We start from the raw sequence: 21273 nt of genomic DNA on the forward strand, positions 1-21273 counted from the left end.
GAAAGGACAAAAAGAACCAACCACAATATTAAAGAAAGTATATAAATATATATATACACACATGTAAGTGTGTGTTTACACACATAAGTCTTAGTGCAAATATCTTCATGTAGCAAAAAGCCCAAGGGAAAGAAATACATCTTTTTGGTATTCTAAGACTTTTGGAGGAAAGAACTGCTTGCACATTTTAAGAGAAGAAACATCACCGAGTTAGGAGGAATCCCTACACACGTAGTCTTAGCTCAAGGCAGCAGTTAGGTTTCTTTGTCTGGAGTGGCAGTGGGTTGAATTGAAGGAGAAAATGAAAAATAATAGTTTAGGATGGCTATACCCAACCATTTTGAACCTGAAAATATAAATCATATTTAAATTCTTTTAGTTCTTCGAAGAAAAATAAGTTTTCCTTGGTGACAAGAAGCTGTTGAAAATGGAAAATGTAGTCCAGTGAAATACATTTATTTTTTGAAATGCATCTATAATTAAAATTATGTTTCTAGTTTCCCTTTAAAGATAGTTTTAAAATTTATATTTCCAGCAATGTTGAGAATGACGGAAGACCACGTACTTCCTGAGCTGAATAAGGTATATAGTAGTATTTTTTTCCACATCTTTATTGGAGTATAAATGCTTTACCATTGTTGTGTTAGTTTCTGCTGTACAACAAAGTGAATCAGCTATATGTATACATATATCGCCATATCCCCTCCCTCTTGAGCCTCCCTCCCACCCTCCCTATCCCATTCTTCTAGGTCATCACAAAGCACTGAGCTGATCTCCCTGTGCTATGCAGCAGCTTTCCACTAGCTGTCCATTTTACATTTGGTAGTGTATATGCGCCAATGCTACTCTCTCACTGCATCCCAGCTTCCCCTTTCCCCCATGCCCTGAAGTCTGTTCTCTATGTCTGCGTCTTTATTCCTGTCCTGCCACTGGGTTCATCAGTACCGCTTTCTAAAATTCCATATATATGCATTAGCATATGGTATTTGTTTTTCTCTTTCTGACTTACTTCACTCTGTATGACAGATTCTAGGTCCATCCACCTCACTACAAATAGTTCAATTTTATTTCTTTTTGACTGAGTAATATTCCATTGTATATATGTGCTACATCTTCTTTATCCATTCATCTATCGATGGACACTTAGGTTGCTTCCATGTCCTGGCTATTGTAAATAGTGCTGCAGTGAACATTGTGGTACATGACTCTTTTTGAATTATGTTTTTCTCAGAGTATATGCCCAATAGTGGGATTCCTGGGTCATACGGTAGTTCTGTTTTTAGTTTTTTAAGGAACCTCCATACTGTTCTCCATAGTGGCTGTATCAATTTACATTCCCACCAACAGTGTAGGAGGGTTCCCTTTTCTCTACACCCTCTCTGGCATTTATTGTTTGTAGAGTTTTTGATGATGGCCATTCTGACTGGTGTGAGGTGACACCTCATTGTAGTTTTGATTTGCATTTCTCTAATGATTGGTGATGTTGAGCACTCTTTCATGTGTTTGTTGGCAATCTGTGTATGTTCTTAGGAGAAGTGTCTGTTTAGGTCTTCCGCCCATTTTTGGATTGGATTGTTTGTTTCTTTGATATTGAGCTGAATGAGCTACTTGTATATTTTGGAGATCAATCCTTTGTCAGTCGCTTCATTTGCAAATATTTTCTCCCATTCTGAGGGTTGTCTTTTCATCTTGTTTATGGTTTCCTTTGCTGTGCAAAAGCTTTGAAGTTTCATTAGGTCCCATTTGTTTATTTTTGTTTTTATTTCCCTTACTCTAGGAGGTGGGTCAAAAAGGATCTTGCTGTGATTTATGTCATAGAGTGTTCTGCCTATGTGTTCCTCTAAGAGTTTTATAGTGTCTGGCCTTACATTTAGGTCTTTAATCCATTTTGAGTTTATTTTTGTGTATGGTGTTAGGGTGTGTTCTAATTTCATTCTTTTACATGTAGCTGTCCATTTTTCCCAGCACCACTTATTGAAGAGGCTGTCTTTTCTCCATTGTATATCCTTGTCTCCTTTTTCAAAGATAAGGTGACCATATGTACGTGGGTTTATCTCTGGGCTTTCTATCTTGTTCCATTGATCTGTATTTCTGTTTTTGTGCCAGTACCATACTGTCTTGATTACTGTAGCTTTGTAGTATAGTCTGATGTCTGGCAGCCTGATTCCTCCAGCTCCATTTTTCATTCTCGAGATTGCTTTGGCTATTCGGGATCTTTTTTGTTACCATACAAATTGTAAAATTTCTTGTTCTAGTTCTGTGAAAAATGCCATTGGTAATTTGATAGGGATTGCACTGAACCTATAGATTGCTTTACGTAGTATAGTCATTTTCACACTATTGATTCTTCCAATCCAGGAGCATGGTATATCTCTCCATCTGTTTATGTTATCTTTGATTTCTTTCAACAGTGTTTTATAGTTTTCTGAGTACACGTTTTTTGCCTTCTTAGGTAGGTTTATTCCTAGGTATTTTATTCTTTTTGTTGTGATGGTAAATGTGATTGTTTCCTTCATTTCTCTTTCTCATTTTTCATTGTTAGTATATAGGAATGCCAGAGATTTCTGTGCATTAATTTTGTATCCTGCAACCTTACCAAATTCATTGATTAGTTCTAGTAGTTTTCTGGTGGCATCTTTAGGATTTTCTATGTATAGTATCATGTCATCAGCAAATAATGACAGTTTTACTTCTTCTTTTCCAATTTGTATTCCTCGTATTTCTTTTTCTTCTCTGATTGGTGTGGCTAGGACTCCAAAACAATGTTGAATAAGAGTGGCAAGAGTGGACATCCTTGTCTTGTTCCCGATCCTAGTGGAAATGCTTTCAGTTTTTCACCATTGAGTACGATGCTTGCTGTAGGTTGTCATATATGGCCTTTATTATGTTGAGGTAGGTTCCCTCTGTTCCCATTTTCTGGAGAGGTTTTATCATAAATGGGTGTGGAATTTTGTCAGAAGCTTTTTCTGCATCTATTGAGATGATCATATGGTTTTTATTCCTTAACTTGTTAATGTGGTGTATCACATTGATTGATTTGTGTATATTGAAGAATCCTTGCATCCCTGGATAAATCCCACTTGATCATGGTGTATGATCCTTTTAATGTGTTGTTGGATTCTGTTTGCTAGTATTTTGTTCTGGATTTTTGCATCTATGTTCATCAGTGATATTGGTCTATAATTTTATTTTTTTATGATATCCTTGTCTGGTTTTGGTATCAGGGTGATGGTGGCCTCATAGAATGAGTTTGGGAGTGTTTCTCCCTCTGCAATTTTTTGGAAGAGTTTGAGAAGGATAGGTGTTAACTCTCCTCTAAATGTTTGATAGAATTCACCTGTGAAGCCATCTGGTCCTGGACTTTTGTTGGTTGGAAGATTTTCAATTACAGTTTCAATTTCATTACCTGTGATTGGTCTGTTTATATTTTCTAATTCTCCCTGGTTCAATCTTGGAAGGTTGTACTTTTCCAAGAATTTGTCCATTTCTTTCAGGTTGTCTGTTTTATTGGCGTATAGTTGCTTGTAGTAGTCTCTTACGATCTTTCGTATTTCTGCCGTGTCAGTTGTAATCTCTCCGTTTTCATTTCTAATTTTATTGGTTTGCGTCTTCTCCATTTTTTTCTTGGTGAGTCTGGCTAACAGTTTATCAATTTTGTTTATCTTCTCAAAGAGTATTCTTTTAGTTTTATTGATCTTTGCTATTGTTTTCTTTGTTTCTATTTCATTTATATCTGCTCTGATTTATGATTTCTTTCCTTCTACTAATTTTGGGTTTTCTTTGTTCTTTTTCTAGTTGCTTTAGGTGTAAGGTTAGATTGTTCATTTGAGATTTTTCTTGTTTCTTGAGGTGAGCTTGAATAGCTATGAACTTCCCTCTTAGAACTGCTTTTGCTGCGTCCCCTAGTTTCTGGCTCATCGTGTTTTCATTGTTATTTGTTTCTAGGTATTTTTTGATTTCTTCTTTGGTTTCTTCAGTGATCTCTTGGTTATTTAGCAGCACACTGTTTAGCCTCCAAGTATTTGTGTATTTTTTACTGTTTTTTTACTGTAGTTGATTTCTAATCTCATAGCGTTGTGGTTGGAAAAGATGCTTGATACGATTTCAGTTTTCTTAACTTTTCCAAGGTTTGATTTGTGACCCAAAATGTGATCTGTTCTGGAGAACATTCTGTGTGCACTTGAGAAGAAAGTGTATTCTTCTGCTTTCTGGTGGAATGTCCTAAAAATATCAGATAAGTCTGTCTGGTCTGTTGTTTTATTTAAAGCTTGTGTTTCCTTATTTATTTTCTGTCTGGATGATCTGTCTATTGGTGTAAGTGGGGTGTTAAAGTCCCCAACTATTATTGTGTTACTGTCGATTTCTGCTTTTATGGCTGTTGTCATTTACCTTATGTGTTGAGGTGCTCCTGTGTTGGATGCAGAAATATTTATAATTGTTATGTTTTCTTCTTGGACTGATCCCTGATCATTATGTAGTGCCATTCCTTATCTCTTGTAACAGTCTTTATTTTAAAGTCTATTTTTTCTGATATGAGTATTGCTGCTCCACCTTTCTTGTGATTTCCATTTGTATGGAATACCGTTTTCCATCCCCTCACTTTCAGTCTGTATGTGTCCCTAGGTCTGAAGTGGGTCTCTTGTAGACAGCATATATCAGAGTCTTCTATCCATTCAGTCAGTCTGTGTCTTTTGGTTGGAGCATTTAATCCATTTAGATTCAAGGTAATTATCGATATGTACGTTCCTATTACCATTTTCTGAATTGATTTGAGGATTTTTTTGTGGGTTTTTTTTTTCTCTTGTGTTTCTTGCTTAGAGAAGTTCCTTTAGCATTTGCTGTAATCAGAGTCTTGTATCCATTCAGTCAGTCTGTTTCTTTTGGTTGGAGCATTTAATCCATTTAGATTCAAGGTGATTATTGATATGTACGTTCCTATTACCATTTTCTGAATAGATTTGAGGATTTTTTTGTGGGTTTTTTTTTCTCTTGTGTTTCTTGCTTAGAGAAGTTCCTTTAGCATTTGCTGTGAAGCTGGTTTGGTGGTGCTGAATTCTCTTAGCTTTTGCTTGTCTGTAAAGCTTTTGATTTCTCCATTGAATCTGAATGAGATCCTTGCTGGGTAAAGTAATCTTGTTTGTAGGTTTTTCCCTTTTCATCACTTTAAATATGCCCTGCCACTCCCTTAGGGCTTGCAGAGTTTCTGCTGAAAAATCAGCTGTTAACCTTGTGGGCATTCCCTTGTATGTTATTTGTTGCTTTTCCCTTGCTGCTTTTAATATTTTTTCTTTGTATTTAATTTTTGATAGTTTGATTAACGTGTGTCTTGGTATGTTTCTCTTTGGGTTTATCCTGTATGGAACTCTCTGCAATGTATTTGTGTCTTACTGGATGTTTGGCCTGAGGCCTCCAGCACTAGAGTTTGCAGGCAGTTGGATAGAGCCAGCTCTTGGTGCTGAGATGAGGACCTCTGGGAGACCTCACTCCAACTAATATTCCCTGAGGTCTGAGGTTCTGTTGGTCTAGCAGTTTGGACTCGGAGCTCCCACCGCAGGAGCTCAGGCCCAGCCTCTGGCCTGGGAACCAAGATCCCACAAGCCATGTGGCGTGACAAAAAAAATCAAAAATAAAACAAGGAGCAATATAATAACAAGGAATAAAAAGCAAAATAAAATTAGAAAGATAAAAAATACATTAGGAAAAATAAAAGTATAATTGAAACAACTGCAACAAGGTAAAATAAAACCACAACAGAAAAAAAGGGGGGGAGGGAACAAGCCAAAAGGAGAACAATAACAAAGTATAAAGAATAATATAAAATTAGAAAAGTATTCAGGGGCGCCAGTCCCGTCCTGCCTCCACTTGTCCCCTATCGCTCCCCACACGCTCCACGTTCTACCCGGTCGCTGGGGGTTCCTCTCATCCCCTTAGGTGTCCATGGCCCCCCACTGTGCCTGGTAGGTGCCCTAGTTGTGCAGAGACAGAAATTCTCCGTCCTCCTAGTATGCCATCTTGACTCCGCCCGTCTCCTAATATATTAATATTGCCCTGGTTGAGCTCAGCTTTGCTGGTCATCTTGGTAGTCTTATGCAGTTATTAGTTAACAAGATGTTAGGCTGTAGACACAAGACAGATCCTAGTAAGCCTTTTTTTTTTTTAATTTGTGTGTTTGATATTTTTTTTAATCTCACAGAACACCTTTATTATGGCTGTCTAAGTTTATTGTTTTCATGTTTGTATAAGATTTTGTAATCTATATAACATAGGGTGTTTGGATTCCTTACTTTAACTTCCTAAAATGTTAAATGCATTTTTATTTTCCTTGGAAAGCTAGTACTTAGGTATTAGTACCTATGTTGAGGTCTGGCAAACACCAGTTTCTTTCTGACTCTAAGGATTGTGACAAGTAGCAATGGAACCTTCTTCTAGAAAAATCTTACAGAATAAGGCAAAATTCCCACTTAGTTCCCATTCAGGGGCGGCAGTCCCATCCTGCCTCCACTTCTCCTCCCCCCTCGCTCCCCCCACGCCCCACGTTCTACCCGGTCGCTGGGGGTTCCTCTCATCCCCTTAGGTGTCCATGGCCCCCCACTGTGCCTGGTAGGTGCCCTAGTTGTGCAGAGACAGAAATTCTCCGTCCTCCTAGTATGCCATCTTGACTCTGCCCGTCTCCTAATATATTAATATTGCCCTGGTTGAGCTCAGCTTTGCTGGTCATCTTGGTAGTCTTATGCAGTTATTAGTTAACAAGATGTTAGGCTGTAGACACAAGACAGATCCTAGTAAGCCTTTTTTTTTTTAAAGTTGTGTGTTTGATATTTTTTTTAATCTCACAGAACACCTTTATTATGGCTGTCTAAGTTTATTGTTTTCATGTTTGTATAAGATTTTGTAATCTATATAACATAGGGTGTTTGGATTCCTTACTTTAACTTCCTAAAATGTTAAATGCATTTTTATTTTCCTTGGAAAGCTAGTACTTAGGTATTAGTACCTATGTTGAGGTCTGGCAAACACCAGTTTCTTTCTGACTCTAAGGATTGTGACAAGTAGCAATGGAACCTGCTTCTAGAAAAATCTTACAGAATAAGGCAAAATTCCCACTTAGTTCCTGCAGCTCGCTCATCCTCACCCCTGCCCAGACTGCCTGATTTAGATAGATTAGGTAATCTTGAGTCTGAAAAAATGGAGAGCATTAAGATTAGCCTTGGGCTTCCCTGGTGGCACAGTGGTTGAGAAGGAGGGGCCCGGTGCCCCAAAAAAAAAAAAAAAAAAAAAAAAAAAGATTAGCCTTGGTGGCCCAGATGAGTAAGATCACAGCTTTTATACAAAGTAGATCTTTTGTGCTGTGGATGACTGGCCTTGCAAACCAGAGACATTCACCTTAGCTGTTTCTCTGATATCACTCTTAGCTTTATTTGGGGAAATATAATATGTTACTTCTTGGGAGAGCCCTCAATGTGTAATTTTTTGAGGGCTGAAGAACCGGGATAGGGAGAAGGCAGGGTCATTGCAAGAAGCAGAGGGCCAACACTGAAGCGCTCTTGGGTTGCAGCCCTTAACTCACATTGAGGTTATTTATCTGGACTGACAGTCCCCTACTCCCAAAGGAGGGACTCTACACACGTAGTCTTAGCATAAAGCATAAAATAATAAACAGCCTTAGGCCATAAAGAGTTCTATAGCTATTGGCGTTGCTGATTGGAAGATGGGTTTAAAATATTTAATTACATGCTTCTCAGAGCCCTAGGATTTCATACTTTCAGAGTTGCATAATCTCCTGAATTTCTGTTGACATTTTCTTTGAAGGAACTTTGCTTATTTGTCCCATAACTTTTAGTAGATAGTAGAAAAGTTACATTTATTATTACATAGAATTTTATTGGCAAGCTTTCTCTTATCTTAATCTGTTTTCTTTTCGTTCCTTTTGGTTTTGATAGATGACTCAAAAAGACATCACATTTGTTGCTGAATTTCTTACTGAACATTTCAATGAGGTAGGAAATTGGTATTTCTATAGTGCTTCTTAAAAAATAATCACAATAAATGGGGATAATGGTAGGAAGTAATCAAATTTAATCCAATTTAATTGAAGTTCTAAGCAATTATGTATGTTTTTTAGACTATTGAGCTAATTAATGGCAGTACTTATTTATTAAATGTAAAGCATATAAATTGAACTTTTGTTTGTATGTGTGTGTTACTACATATAAAAGAGTAACTGCCACCAACAGCTTTCTTAAACAATAGAGTTTTTGGTTTAAATATATAAGATTTTTTTTCCTCACTGAGTTGACTTAAGAATTAAACTATATTTATTCTTTCTAGGCTCCAGATCTTTATAATCGAAAAGGAAAATATTTTAACGTCGAAAAAGTTGGTCAGGTATGGGCTCTGGATTGAATCTAGTTACTAATTTTTTTATTTTTAAAACTTTAGCAGTGTTAGTCTTTATTATACAAAACTTTTTGAAAGTAATATAATGCCAAATTATATAGTAACCATGCCCTTTGAGTAAAATCACCAAAGAGTAGCTTTAAACTTTTTCGTCTCAGAACCCTTTTACATTCTTAAAATTATTGAAGACTCTGGAGAGCTTTTATGTGTACTCTATCTATCAATAGTAGATATTATTAGGTATTCGAAATTAAACAGAATAAAGAATTATCTCTTAATTAATTGAAAAAGAACCCACTTACCGTTACACATTAATATAAATATTTTTAACGAAAAGTAACTATACTTCACAAAACAAAATTAAGTGAAGAATGGCATTGTTTTATATGTTTGCAAATCTCCTTGATGTCTGGCTTAAGACAAGGCAGCTATGTTCCCATATCTGCTTCTGCATTCGATCTATTGTAATGTGTTGTCTTGGTTAAGAAAGCCTGGTTTCACGCAGGTGTGTAGTTGGAAAGGGTAAAGTATTTTAATAGCTTTTTAGATAACTGTGAATATTCTTTGATACTACACCAGATCCTGACAAGTGGTAGTATCTTAGGTTAGTTTCAGTATGGACTCTAAATTGCATCAGTGGACTTTTCATTTTCTGATTCATTAAAATTCATTCATCTACCTTGCACTTTGGATGGATCTTTTACGCTGTACATGTGATTTTGCCATATCATGTATTGGTCATTTGGAAAATACTGATTCGCTGAATTACAACGATCTTCCATATGCTGACACCTTTCTTCATAAAGTATCCAAAAGTCAGATTTTGTTAATGTCATTACCAATCTCATCAGACAACGTTTAACTACTGTGAGGTTGTCAAGCACATAGTGGCAGATACATGTTTTTCAAAAATTTTAATTTTTGCTTAAATGTTTAAATTTTATCATTGATAATAAATACTGTCAGGTTTTTTTTGTTGTTGTTTTTGTGTTTTTTGTGTGTGTGTGGTACGCGGGCCTCTCACTGTTGTGGCCTCTCCCGTTGCGGAGCATAGGCTCTGGACGCACAGGCTCAGTGGCCATGGCTCAAGGGCCCAGCCGCTCCACAGCATGTGGGATCTTCCTGGACCGGGGCACGAACCCGTGTCCCCTGCATCGGCAGTTGGACCCTCAATCACTGCGCCACCAGGGAAGCCCCTGTCAGTTGTTTTGCTTAAAGTGACAGGATCACTTTATTTTCAAGAACATATCTGCCAGATACCCAAGAATGAATAATCATAGTTTGTCTGCCAGTTGTTCTTTTGAGTGAAAATGGAATTCCATTAATAACAAAGAAGTGCCTGGCCTGACTCACAAGTACATTTTCATAAATGCTTTCCCTCATGATAACTGTCATACTTTGGTAGGCAGCAAAAGTGCTTTATTTATACTTCCCAATTCTGTCACTCAGAATATTAAAAAGATTTTGTTGAGATTTAATTTAATCATTTTAATAGCCTCATTAGAGATTAGTGAAACTGTTATGTGGCAAAAAGGAATATAGTGACTGCTAGTATGGTTTGGGGCCACTACTTTGATTCTTGGTGACGGTGCCAGCAGTTTTCTCCACCTGTGCTTTTGACTATCAGGGCAGATGTCATTACAGTGAAAAGGGCAAATAATATCTTGATACTATTATAAAAATAGTAATGACCTCATGGATCTCTGAAAGCATCTTGAAGACTCTCAGAGCTGCATGGATCACACTTTGAGAACTACTGCCATAGATTAGACTGACAGTTGATACTTTTCAAATTAATTTATAAACTTACATATGTAAGTTTAAAATGTGCTTCCTGAAAATAGAACATGAAATTTAAACTCAATTTATAGTCTCTAAATCTACAGCATTCTAATGTTTGCAGTTCAGTTGCTTGGCATTTAGCAAATTTTGGTCATCTCACAGAATAATGCACTTTCAGAGGACTTGGCAGTAAAACAAAATAAGCAGAATAATGTTAAATATAAACAATTTCAGAGCCTAATGCTTTGGTTTACAAAACTTAAATTTCTAATTCTGTACTTCTAGTACTTGAAAGACGAAGATGATGATCTTGTGTCACCCCCTAACACAGAAGGGAACCAGTGGTATGACTTTCTTCAAAACAGCAGCCACCTTAAAGGTATTTCATGAACCAACATGGATTTTGGCCATGTTTATATTTATTTGAGACCAGTACATCAGCAAGTGTACTTGCTGAATACTTATCTAAGTTCTTTAGATTTATCTTTTGTGTCCATTTTATTTGATTATAGAAACAGTAAAATAATAACAGTATATGGCATTACCATGTTCAAAAACACTGATATTAACTGTGATGTAGTAAGATTGCTTAAGTATTGTCCGTTATAAAAAATATGTATTAAAAAATAGGATATTGGGAAGAAAACTGTAGAGCCCATCAGTCAGAGAAGCCTATTTTGCCAGTTCCAATTTATTAGCTTTTAAGAGCATATAATGCTTTTAACTCCTATAATGATGTGTCACTGTATTCTTCTGAGGTTGTATTTTTTTTTTGTTACGGCTTTCATTCTCTAGGATGTTGATTTGGTAAAACTTTATTTAGAACTCCTATAATGATGTGTCACTGTATTCTTCTGAGGTTGTATTTTTTTTTAATTGTTATGCCTTTCATTCTCTAGGATGTTGATTTGGTAAAACTTTATTTAGCCAACATTACTGGGAATACAACACAAAATAGCAACCATTGAATATGTCGAAACGTCTCCATTTTAGATGAAAAGATTTTTAAAGCATCTGTTTCTTTGCTTTCTCAAAGAATAATCTGACCACAGTTTAGCTATTTGTTAGCTCCTTGGGGTAATAGCCACATACATATATTACCTCCTTTAATCTTCACAAGGACCTATGAGGTAGGTACTTGTTATCTTCATTTTACTAGTGAGGAAACTGAAGGTTAGAGAAGGCCCCAAGATGATACAAGGTGGTAAGCGATAGAGCTAGGATTCTGCTAACTTGAGAGCCTGAGTTTTCAACTGGACTTAGTAGTGACCTCTGCTCTGTGTGGTTGCTGTGTATCTGAATGAGGGAGTGAGTGGGGGGAGGCAGAGAAATCTTAGGCCCAGAACTTTGCTTACTGCTGTTGTGATTTAACCCTACAAGCCCAAACTCTTTTTCAGAGCAGGGCATATTTTACATTGTTTGAGAGTCTTAAGATCAATTGAGAGAGATGTATTGACGTAAGTTAGCTATTGAATAGAGGGAATAAATAAAAGTACCGCTGACTCAGCTCATTTACCGTGTTTAATCAGGATGTCCAAGGAGTAAGGAAGGATGCCTGGGGAGGGCTGATGGCAGTGTACCAGCAGGGGTGGCACCTGGACCCTGTCACTGTTGGGCTAATATCCATCCTGGGGACTTCGGGCTATAAACAGGTTCTACCCTTTTTTCTCCCCACATCTTCTATGGCTGAATAGAAAGGTGTAATCTTAGTTACAGGTCTCATGACTGACGTAAGTTAGCTATTGAATAGAGGGAAAAATAAAAGTACCGCTGACTCAGCTCATTTACCGTATTTAATCAGGATGTCCAAGGAGTAAGGAAGGATGCCTGGGGAGGGCTGATGGCAGTGTACCAGCAGGGGTGGCACCTGGACCCTGTCACTGTTGGGCTAATATCCATCCTGGGGACTTCGGGCTATAAACAGGTTCTACCCTTTTTTTCTCCCCACATCTTCTATGGCTGAATAGAAAGGTGTAATCTTAGTTACAGGTCTCATGTTTAACTTCAGATTAACTCCATCTGTTAAATGCTTAAGAGTTTGCTAGTGTGTGACTTTGGACAAGCTCATTAATCTCCCAGTTTCTTAGTCTAGTATGAAGTAATACCGACTGTCATTATGGAGCTATTAAGAAACCTTTAATGAAACTTCTTCCTAGCACTTTGCAAAAATCAAGTGCTAAATGCTTAGCGCACATAGCTTCCCAGGGGATGTGAGAGAGTCGGTGTTGTTACGGGGGTAGAGGTTGGTGTGCTGGAAGCCGGGCTGCCTGGGCTGAAGTCCTGCTCTGACACTCTCTGGTGTGGGGCTGAGGGCACGTTGCCTGACCTCTTTGTGCCCCAGTTTTCTCTTCTGTAAAGTGAGGGTGATCAGAGCGCCTCCCTCAAAAAGCTGTTGGGAAGATGAAACAAATTAATCTAGATGAAGCACTTAGGATAGTGCCTGGCACATAGCATATAAGCAGGCAGTATGCATCTGAGCTGTTTTTCCTCAAAACACCTGACACCAAAATGAGAGGCTTTTTTCCCTCCTGAGACCAATTCTGACACCACCTGGGTGTCCTACAGTTCGATTCTGACACTAACTCTGCAGATTTACCACCAGACTCCACAGGGTTAGGGCTTAGTCCCACAAGATTGCCCCCACTTCAGAGTTCAGTCACAAGTACTGGGTCCCCAGGTTACCCACATTTCTGTTCCACTTGGCTACAAAGTTGGGGCTTCCCATGCTTCAGTTTTAATAATTTGCTAAAATGGCTAACAAAACTCAGAAACACTTAACTTACGTCTACCAGTTTATTATAAAGGATACAACTTTGGAATAGCCAAATGGAAGAGATGCATGGGGCAAGATATGGGGAGGGGCATGGAGCTTCCATCCCCTCTCCAGGCGCACTGCCCTCCCAGCACCTTAAGCATCGACCCAGAGGCCCTCTGCTCTGTCGTTTAGGGGCGTTATGGAGTTTTCATTATGTAGGGGTTAGGGGCCATTGGTGACGGGACTCTACGCTAGCTTCTCTCCCCTACCCACAGGTCAAGGGAAGGGGCTGAAAGTTCCAAGCTTCTAATCAAGGCTTGGTCTTTATGGAGACCAGCCCCCATCCTGAAGCTATCTAAGGGCCTCATTAAAACTCATTAAGGAGCTCTGGGCCAGGAACTGGGGACAAAGACCAAATATCTCTCTATGATACCACAGCATCTGTCACCTGTTGGGAGCTTAAAATGTTAACACGATTAAAGCTCCTTTTATCCAGCATAGCTGGGATATGAGGTGCTGTGAGGGAGGCCTACAGAGCACAGTGGAAGAGGGTGGGCTTGGGAGTTGGACCTGGGTTTGATTCAGAGTCTAGCTTCCTAGTCATTCTCACGCTGGGCAATTGCCTACACCTCCTAAGCCTCATTTTTTTTCTTTTTTTAATCAGTAAAATAAAGAGTATGGTGCTTAATATATACAGCTGTTGTAAACAATAGAAATAACAGGTATAAAAAGAACCTAGCATACTTGGTGTCACTAAATGAAAAATTATATATTACTTTCTACTGATAAAGTAGTCTTTTCAAAAGTAAAGAGCTTATTTTCATAGCACCAGTTTCTTGTCTCCTGTTTTTGTTTTCACTAGCACACTCTTCCAAAACAAGCGCTGTTGTTATACCATTGTGGCAAAGAAGAGAGAAAAATGAACTTATTTCATTATATGTCTTATGGTTTCCCAATCATCCCTTTCTTCTTATAGCCAGCAGAAGCATACTCTTGGATTTTGGTGGGAAAAAATAAAATATAGAATAATTAAGCTGCAAGGACTGGCAGCAGGGGATGATGCAAGGCAGAAGGCCACGGTCATTTTTAGTGAGGTCGTGCCAAGGTATAATGAAGTGGCCAGGGAGAATTCCACCATCACATAAGCTGTGTGGGCTGGCTCTAGCAGTAGATTAGTTTCTCCTAGTTATCTGGTTTGTTATAGCTTTTTATTTTTTGTTTTTGTTTCAAACCAGAAAGTCCTCTGCTGTTTCCTTATTATCCTCGAAAATCATTGCATTTTGTGAAAAGGCGGATGGAGAACGTTATTGATCATTGCTTGCAAAAGCCAGCAGTAAGTTTGAAAGAAATGCATGTTTTTGTGTAGGAGCAAGAACATCTGCGATATGCGGCTCGCTTATGTAAACGGTCGTAGTTATTAAGATGAACCATATCAAAATGCTGGTATTCAGCTATTTTTGACTAACAAAAATGGCAGTCTCATATGGTTCACTCTGATATTTCCTCTTATTGTTGCTCTCTTACATAAATTAAAAAATAAATACATGGTTATTGAACGTGTTGACGTCCTTTAGTATTTTACTTGTGCCCAGAACAGACTTATTATAAATGGTCTTAGTTACAGAGCTGATGTGTCTGTTAACTACTGAATGAATGATGGATGATTGATGCTATGGGACTAGAAGAGGTGGTTTCTAACCTGCCATCACTTATCTCCAGGGTTCTTTTCAGCTCAGAACTTTGTCTCTTCCTTACTGCCATGACTGTCATTAAAGTTTCTTGCATGAAAGTTGGTGATATAGATGATTTTGCCCTAGACTTAAACAGTGACGAGCAGTCACTTTCTGTGGAGTATTTATTTTTGTGTATGTATGTGCTTTAATTATATTTTTAAATCTTATTCAGGATGTAATTGGAAAATCGATGAGTCAAGCAATATGTATTCCATTATATAGAGATGCTAGAAGGTAATTCTGTTTACCTTTTTGGGTGATATAATTCAGCAGCCAATTAAAATTTTTCTTACTTCTTTTTTTTCTTTTGTTTTAGTGAGGACTCCACACGTAGATTGTTCAAATTCCCTTTTCTGTAAGTGTCTCTCCCCTATCTCATGTGAATAATACAGTTTGGTTCTCTGCATTGGTAGCTAAATAATCATGTTTTGACATTAATTTTTTTCCTTAGGTGGAATAATAAAACCTCAAATCTGCATTATCTTCTTTTTACTATTTTAGAAGATTCGCTTTATAAAATGTGCATCTTAAGGAGACATACTGATATTTCCCAGTAAGTATTAATCTGAAGTTTGAACCAAGGAGATAAGATTTTATTATTTTTAATCATAAAACATACCACTTCCCTTCCCTACATTTCGGGTTTGAGTTAAGCTGCCTTATGACTTTAGGCTTGCTAACTTAACTGTTCTGGTCTTCGTTTTCACATTTTTAAGGTGGTAATGCCAAATTAGGAAGCTATGTGATCCCTTCTAATTCTAGATTATTTAATTTTGTATTGGTATATAGCTGTTACGTGTAGGATATTTTTAGGGTTAGGAAAAATATAACAACAGAATAGTCAGGATTATATCTCATCAACTTGTGGAAGTTCAAAATTATATTTTGGCTTCCTTATAGAAAGGATTTTTAACTCAGGTTAAGTATGCCTTTCATTAAACAAGAAGTTGCATATAGAGACTTCTTTTGAGAATGCAGATAAAAGTTCTGAAAAATAAATCATATTCAGGATGTCACTAGGATCTTAAATGATTTTAAATCTAAACCTGAGGGAAATTTTTTGAAACCAAGATGTAGCCCGAGAGAAATAATTTGGTTGTCCCAAACATCCTTACTTTATAAGGAATCTTGCTACTTTGGCGACTATAAGATTTTAAACTGAGTTGTAATTTTGATGTTAGTTTTATCTATCAGGGGTTTATGTCGGTTATCAGTATTCTAGAGTGAGTGTAATAGTATTTTGGTCTGGGGTTTGGTGATTAGGTAAATGTACTAACAATCATGTTCTTTCAAGCATATATAGATTATTGCCTATCCAACTTGTTCTACAAAGTCTCTTCCCCCACCCCCTTTCTTTCTTGAAGATCTGTAGGTAACGGACTAATTGCTATTAAATTTGGGAGCTTCACATATGCCACAACTGAAAAAGTGCGAAGAAGGTAAAGAATCTTGTTTGAGTGGGATGTATATATAATAAATACAGTTATAGGAATATGGTTAGGCTCAGTTACAGTGATGATATTCTTAGAAGGCCTTCGTCATTTGCAACTTAGGGGGCTGGGTTGGTTATGTATTTTATACTTAGAGGATGATTTGACTTACAGTGAAAGGAACCTTACTGGCCTGCAGGAATTTTTATAGTGTGCTTTCCTACAATTAATACTTCTGAGTTCTTTGTCAACTAAGAAAGTAATGTGGGTCCAGGGGGCAGATGGCTGAAGGTCTTCTTATGACCAGCAGAGGTGTGAGGTGGTATCCTTTTCACTGGGGTGGGATTTTCTTAGGGCACAAAGGGTAACAATACTTGATGTCATCCTGAGGCTTTTGCAAGAGAAAGAACTGACACTAATCCTAAACCAAGCTTTTTCTTACTCTTTTCCTTACATAAACGAAGTTCTTTATGATAATGTCTTTGAAGTTGTGTCTTTTCATGTGTAAATCTTATTTTTACTTTTCATTCTAGTAAACTCTGTTCATTGTATATATGTATATATGTATACACACACACACACACACACACACACACACATACACACACACACACATGTATATACATGGTGTCATTCATGGAATCTCTACAGGCTTAAGGCCTGACCACTGATGTCAAGAGTTTTCTGGAGCTGTGAACCAAGTTCACAGGTTTTTCTTTTTTCATGATTATCTATTTTCAGGGCCTAGTTATATTTGTGAATAATCAGTACAACAGGTAACTGTGACTTTAGTGTAAACTAATGGTATATTTTAAATGTTACTGTATAGAATGTCACTTGATATTTTCATTGTCAGTTTTCTGCTTGGTACCAGTATAATGTTATATATACAGTATTTTCTCAGTCATGATAACATCTTTGATATAACAAAACTTATTTTAATTCTAGCACCTACAGTTGTTTAGATGCACAGTTTTATGATGATGAAACTGTCACAGTAGTTCTTAAAGACACTGTAGGACGTGAAGGAAGAGATAGACTCTTGGTCCAGTTGCCGTTGTCTTTAGTGTATAACAGTGAAGATTCTGCAGAATATCAGTTCACTGGGTCTTACTCTACAAGGTAACTTACATTAGTAAGATTGTCTTTCTGATAGAACAGTTAAATGTTTTTTTAATGTATATTGTACATTCTGGTTCTTTAGGTATGATAGATAAATAAAGTCAGCTGAGCAGAAATGCTTCTTTTTTTTATTGAAAAAATACTGGCTTCAACAGCTCTTCTGTCAAGAATTATTTGCTGGAACAAGGTGGGGAATTATTTGGTGTGGAGAATGGAACTTCTGTTTGCAAGGACAGCATGAACCCCAGTTTATAGTAGAATTATTTTAGATTTGCCTTCAGTATTTTCCTTTCAGAATTAGGACCTCAGTAGCCACATAGAGGTTCAAGGTCAGTTGAAAGAGATGGCTTTAGGTTGAGATTTAGATAGGCAGATATCTAATTTTTAAAATGAGTCCATTTGCTTACCTTGAAAGTGAATCAAAAACCTTACTAAGGTTTCTGCCTTAAAAAGGTATTCTGCCTATTTGGAAATGCGGTTTTCTCATAGAATATAGTATCACAGCTTTTTTATACAGTAGCTGGTAGAATTATATTGGAAATGGGAATACTGGTAGAAATCAAACCCTGATACCACCCCTAGTAAACCAGGGAGAACAGCCCCATTTCACTCCTGGGTTGGTTTTCTCCCCTCTCTAGGCTGGATGAGCAGCGTAGTGCTATTCCCACCCGTACCATGCACTTTGAAAAGCACTGGAGATTACTGGAAAGTATGAAAGCACAGTATGTTGCTGGGAATGGTTTTCGCAAAGTGTCCTGTGTGGTAAGTATTAAATTGTTTCAAAGGGTAACAGATTAGCAACAGGATCTGTAAGTCCTCTCGGTGCAAACATTTAGTGATGTCAAGCTTTTATGGATTATGATGAGCATGTAGTGGCCTTAGCTATCTAGTTCTCTTGTTCTGAGAAAGCTTACTAAGTAATTAATAACAATTTTAGATTTTAGTAATCTTGAAATTGTACGTGGAGATCCTTTTATACAAAATGAAAGCTGAGTTTAGTGATTTTGTTGTAAATTGATGGGAAAATAACTTTCCTATAAAACCACTTTTTTCAGATTTCTGATTTCTAATTTTTTATATATAATGTATTAGTTAAGCCATTTTAAAAGTTCTTTATTTGGCCTTTTCTTTAGTTAAGCTCGAATCTCCGTCATGTGAGAGTATTTGAAATGGACATAGATGATGAATGGGAGCTTGATGAGTCTTCGGATGAAGAGGAGGAAGCCAGTAATAAGCCTGTAAAAATAAAGGAAGAAGTATTGTCTGAGTCGGAAGCAGAGAACCAGCAAGCTGGCACTGCTGCTTTAGCTCCAGAGATGGTCATTAAAGTAGAAAAACTTGACCCTGAGCTAGACTCATGATCTAGCTTGCCATTATTTTATATGTTCTCTTGTCAGAAAGGACACAGATGATGATCAAAGATGTGTTGGGCCACTTAATTTTCTTTGTGAAATAAACAGTAAATGTTATTTTTTTTATTCTGCGTCATCTTCTTTTAGTGGTATAGCCACTGTGATAGATTTTCTTTTCACCAAGATTTCTTTTTAATACTGTGTTCGGAACTAGTGTTAAAGAACATATAAATTGAATGTGAAGAAAAAGTTTAATCTTTTCTGTCAAAAGGTAGGTATCAGGTATCATTCCTGTATCAGGAAGAAATTACGTTTAGTCATTCATCACTGGAAGTTTTGATGCATTTAGTATTTTTAAAACGCAGACAACATTTATTCCTCTTTTAACATCTTCCTCTTCTAGTTCATTTTAGATCTCCAGAATGCTTTCAAAATTATGTTTTTATACTGATTTACTGTAACCCTAAATAAGCCAAGAGATGGGTACTATCTTTATGATCTAAATAGCAAAAACATTGCTTGACACCTGCATGATTATCTTTTCTCACTGTTACTTTATTTGAGCTCTGAATTCTTTGAATCACCAGTGTTTAGAAGTGTATTTTTCCTCTGTTCAGAATTGGTCAAGGACATATGTGGCTGTCTGTGTGGTTGGTTCCTTGGGAACACGAGAAATAGGGATCAACTAAACATAATTTAGCATTAGTGCAGATGAGCGCTTGTTGATTTCCTAATGCTCATTTCTAAAGTAGAATGGTACTGTCATGTAACTTTCAAAGTTCCCATTTCATATATGAATTCTTTTTTTTTTTTTTTTTTTTCTGTGTTGGGTCTTCATTGCTACTCATGGGCTTTCTCTAGTTGCGGCGAGCGGGGGCTACTCTTCGTTGCGGAGTGCGGGCTTCTCATTGTGGTGGTTTCTCGTTGCAGAGCACGGGCTCTAGGTGTGCGGGCTTAGTAGTTGTGGCGCACAGACTTAGTTGCTCCGTGGCGTGTGGGATCTTCCCGGACCAGGGCTCGAACCCGTGTCCCCTGCATTGGCAGGAGGATTCCTAACCACTGCACCACCAGGGGAGTCCTATGTGCATTCTAATATCAGTTCACTGGTAAGTAAAAGAATCACTTTTGAAAGCTTTAAATATCTTTAGGCAGCAACATATACTATAACCAGGTAGGTGGGTAACTGCAAGATTGCTGTGTCATTTGTCTGTTTCTTTAATAGGGATCTGCTGTACTTTGATTTTAGGTATGTCACACTGAAGATTCTCAAGGTACCTCAGTTGGACTGATCTTTGTTGGTTTCGAAGGGAATACTGAAGAGAATCCACTGTTGCGTGCATGAGCTTGGAGATTAGAACTCTATTCAGGAGACCAACCACGCTAGCCCTCAGTCTTGCACTTAACAGTCCTTAAATATGAGTAATATACAGTTTACATAAATGTTTATTAATGGTCGGTCTGTGTTGATGGCATAGTGCAGAATGCCTTGAATTAACTTCTGTCAGCAAGAAAAGGGAACTGTCAGATGACATTGCAGAGAAAGTATAGGTTGTAGGCATGTGGGGCAAATTAGGGTGAATGCATTGTACAGATAGCCCACAAAACATTTAAATAACTTTGATGGATTTTAGGGACAAATAATAACTGTCAGATGACATTGCAGAGAAAGTATAGGTTGTAGGCATGTGGGGCAAATTAGGGTGCATGCATTGCACAGATAGACCACAAAACATTTAAATAACTTTGATGGATTTTACGGACAAATAATTACAGATTGTTCTTAGAATGAATTACAGTCTCAGAATAAGCAGCCAGTTCTTTGTTAGACTAATCTGTCTCATGTGACATCATTAAATTTATAAAGATTTTTTGACATGTGAATATTTGCTTTCTATGGTTCCAGCATAGGGATAGATTGAAACTGGGACCCCTAGACTCTGCCCTTATCTTGAGCCAGGGATCAGAAATAGTTCTGTTGATGCACTAGCTGTCCCTTAACATTGAGTTAAATTAATAAAGTGAATCACTCCTTCATGCACCCAGTGTTCATAGCAGGAGTGTGTACAGTAGCCAAGACATGGAAGCAACCTAAGCATCCAGCAGATGAATGAATAAAGAATATGTATGATACACACACACACACACACACACACACACAGTGGAATATTACTCAGCCATAAAAAAGCATGAAATATTGCCATTTACAGCAACATGGATGGACCTAGAGAATATCATAGTAAGTGAAGTAAGACAAGAGAAAGACAAACATTATATGATATCGCTTATATGTGGAATCTAAAAAATAATACAAATGAATTTATTTATAAAGCAGACTCACAGACACGGAAAACAAACTTATGGTTACCAAAGGGAAAGCGGGGGAGGGATAAATTAGGAGTATGGGATTAACAGATAGCATACAATTATATATAAAATGTGAAACAAAGACTCAATTTATAGCACAGGGAACTATATTCAATATCTTGTAATATTCAATATCTTGTAATAAAGGAAAAGAATATGAAAATATATATATATAACTGAATCACTCTGCTGTACACCAGTAACAAAATATTGTTAATCAACTATACTTCAATTTAAAAAAATGGGAATCATTCCTAGTTATAGGAGTATAGTTTTTTCATTAATGCCTTTAATGTATATGATAAATCACCTATTTCGGAACTGGGTTTGTATTATAT

At 37.2% G+C, this 21273-nt stretch overlaps 1 protein-coding gene across 2 annotated transcripts in view; it reads left to right on the plus strand.

Annotated features, from left to right (window-relative positions):
- Positions 1 to 18697, plus strand: part of ANAPC4 (anaphase promoting complex subunit 4) — a 40983-nt gene extending 22286 nt beyond the window's left edge. Inside the window, exons 17-28 of one of the 2 annotated variants that reach the window (XM_024745554.1) lie at positions 536 to 582; positions 7941 to 7997; positions 8329 to 8385; positions 10465 to 10558; positions 14170 to 14267; positions 14840 to 14901; positions 14984 to 15022; positions 15119 to 15220; positions 16032 to 16106; positions 17046 to 17219; positions 17858 to 17981; positions 18353 to 18697. In XM_024745554.1, the coding sequence (XP_024601322.1) occupies positions 536 to 582; positions 7941 to 7997; positions 8329 to 8385; positions 10465 to 10558; positions 14170 to 14267; positions 14840 to 14901; positions 14984 to 15022; positions 15119 to 15220; positions 16032 to 16106; positions 17046 to 17219; positions 17858 to 17981; positions 18353 to 18580 (1157 nt within the window). In that variant the 3' untranslated portion in view covers positions 18581 to 18697. The remainder of the gene's footprint in view (positions 1 to 535; positions 583 to 7940; positions 7998 to 8328; positions 8386 to 10464; positions 10559 to 14169; positions 14268 to 14839; positions 14902 to 14983; positions 15023 to 15118; positions 15221 to 16031; positions 16107 to 17045; positions 17220 to 17857; positions 17982 to 18352) is intronic. The other variant, XM_024745555.1, reaches the window with a different exon arrangement.
- The last annotated feature ends 2576 nt before the right edge of the window (positions 18698 to 21273 follow it).

The sequence above is a fragment of the Neophocaena asiaeorientalis genome, unplaced genomic scaffold (assembly GCF_003031525.2).
Source record: "Neophocaena asiaeorientalis asiaeorientalis breed wild unplaced genomic scaffold, Neophocaena_asiaeorientalis_V1.1 scaffold397, whole genome shotgun sequence".
Classification (NCBI taxonomy): Eukaryota; Metazoa; Chordata; class Mammalia; order Artiodactyla; family Phocoenidae; genus Neophocaena; species Neophocaena asiaeorientalis.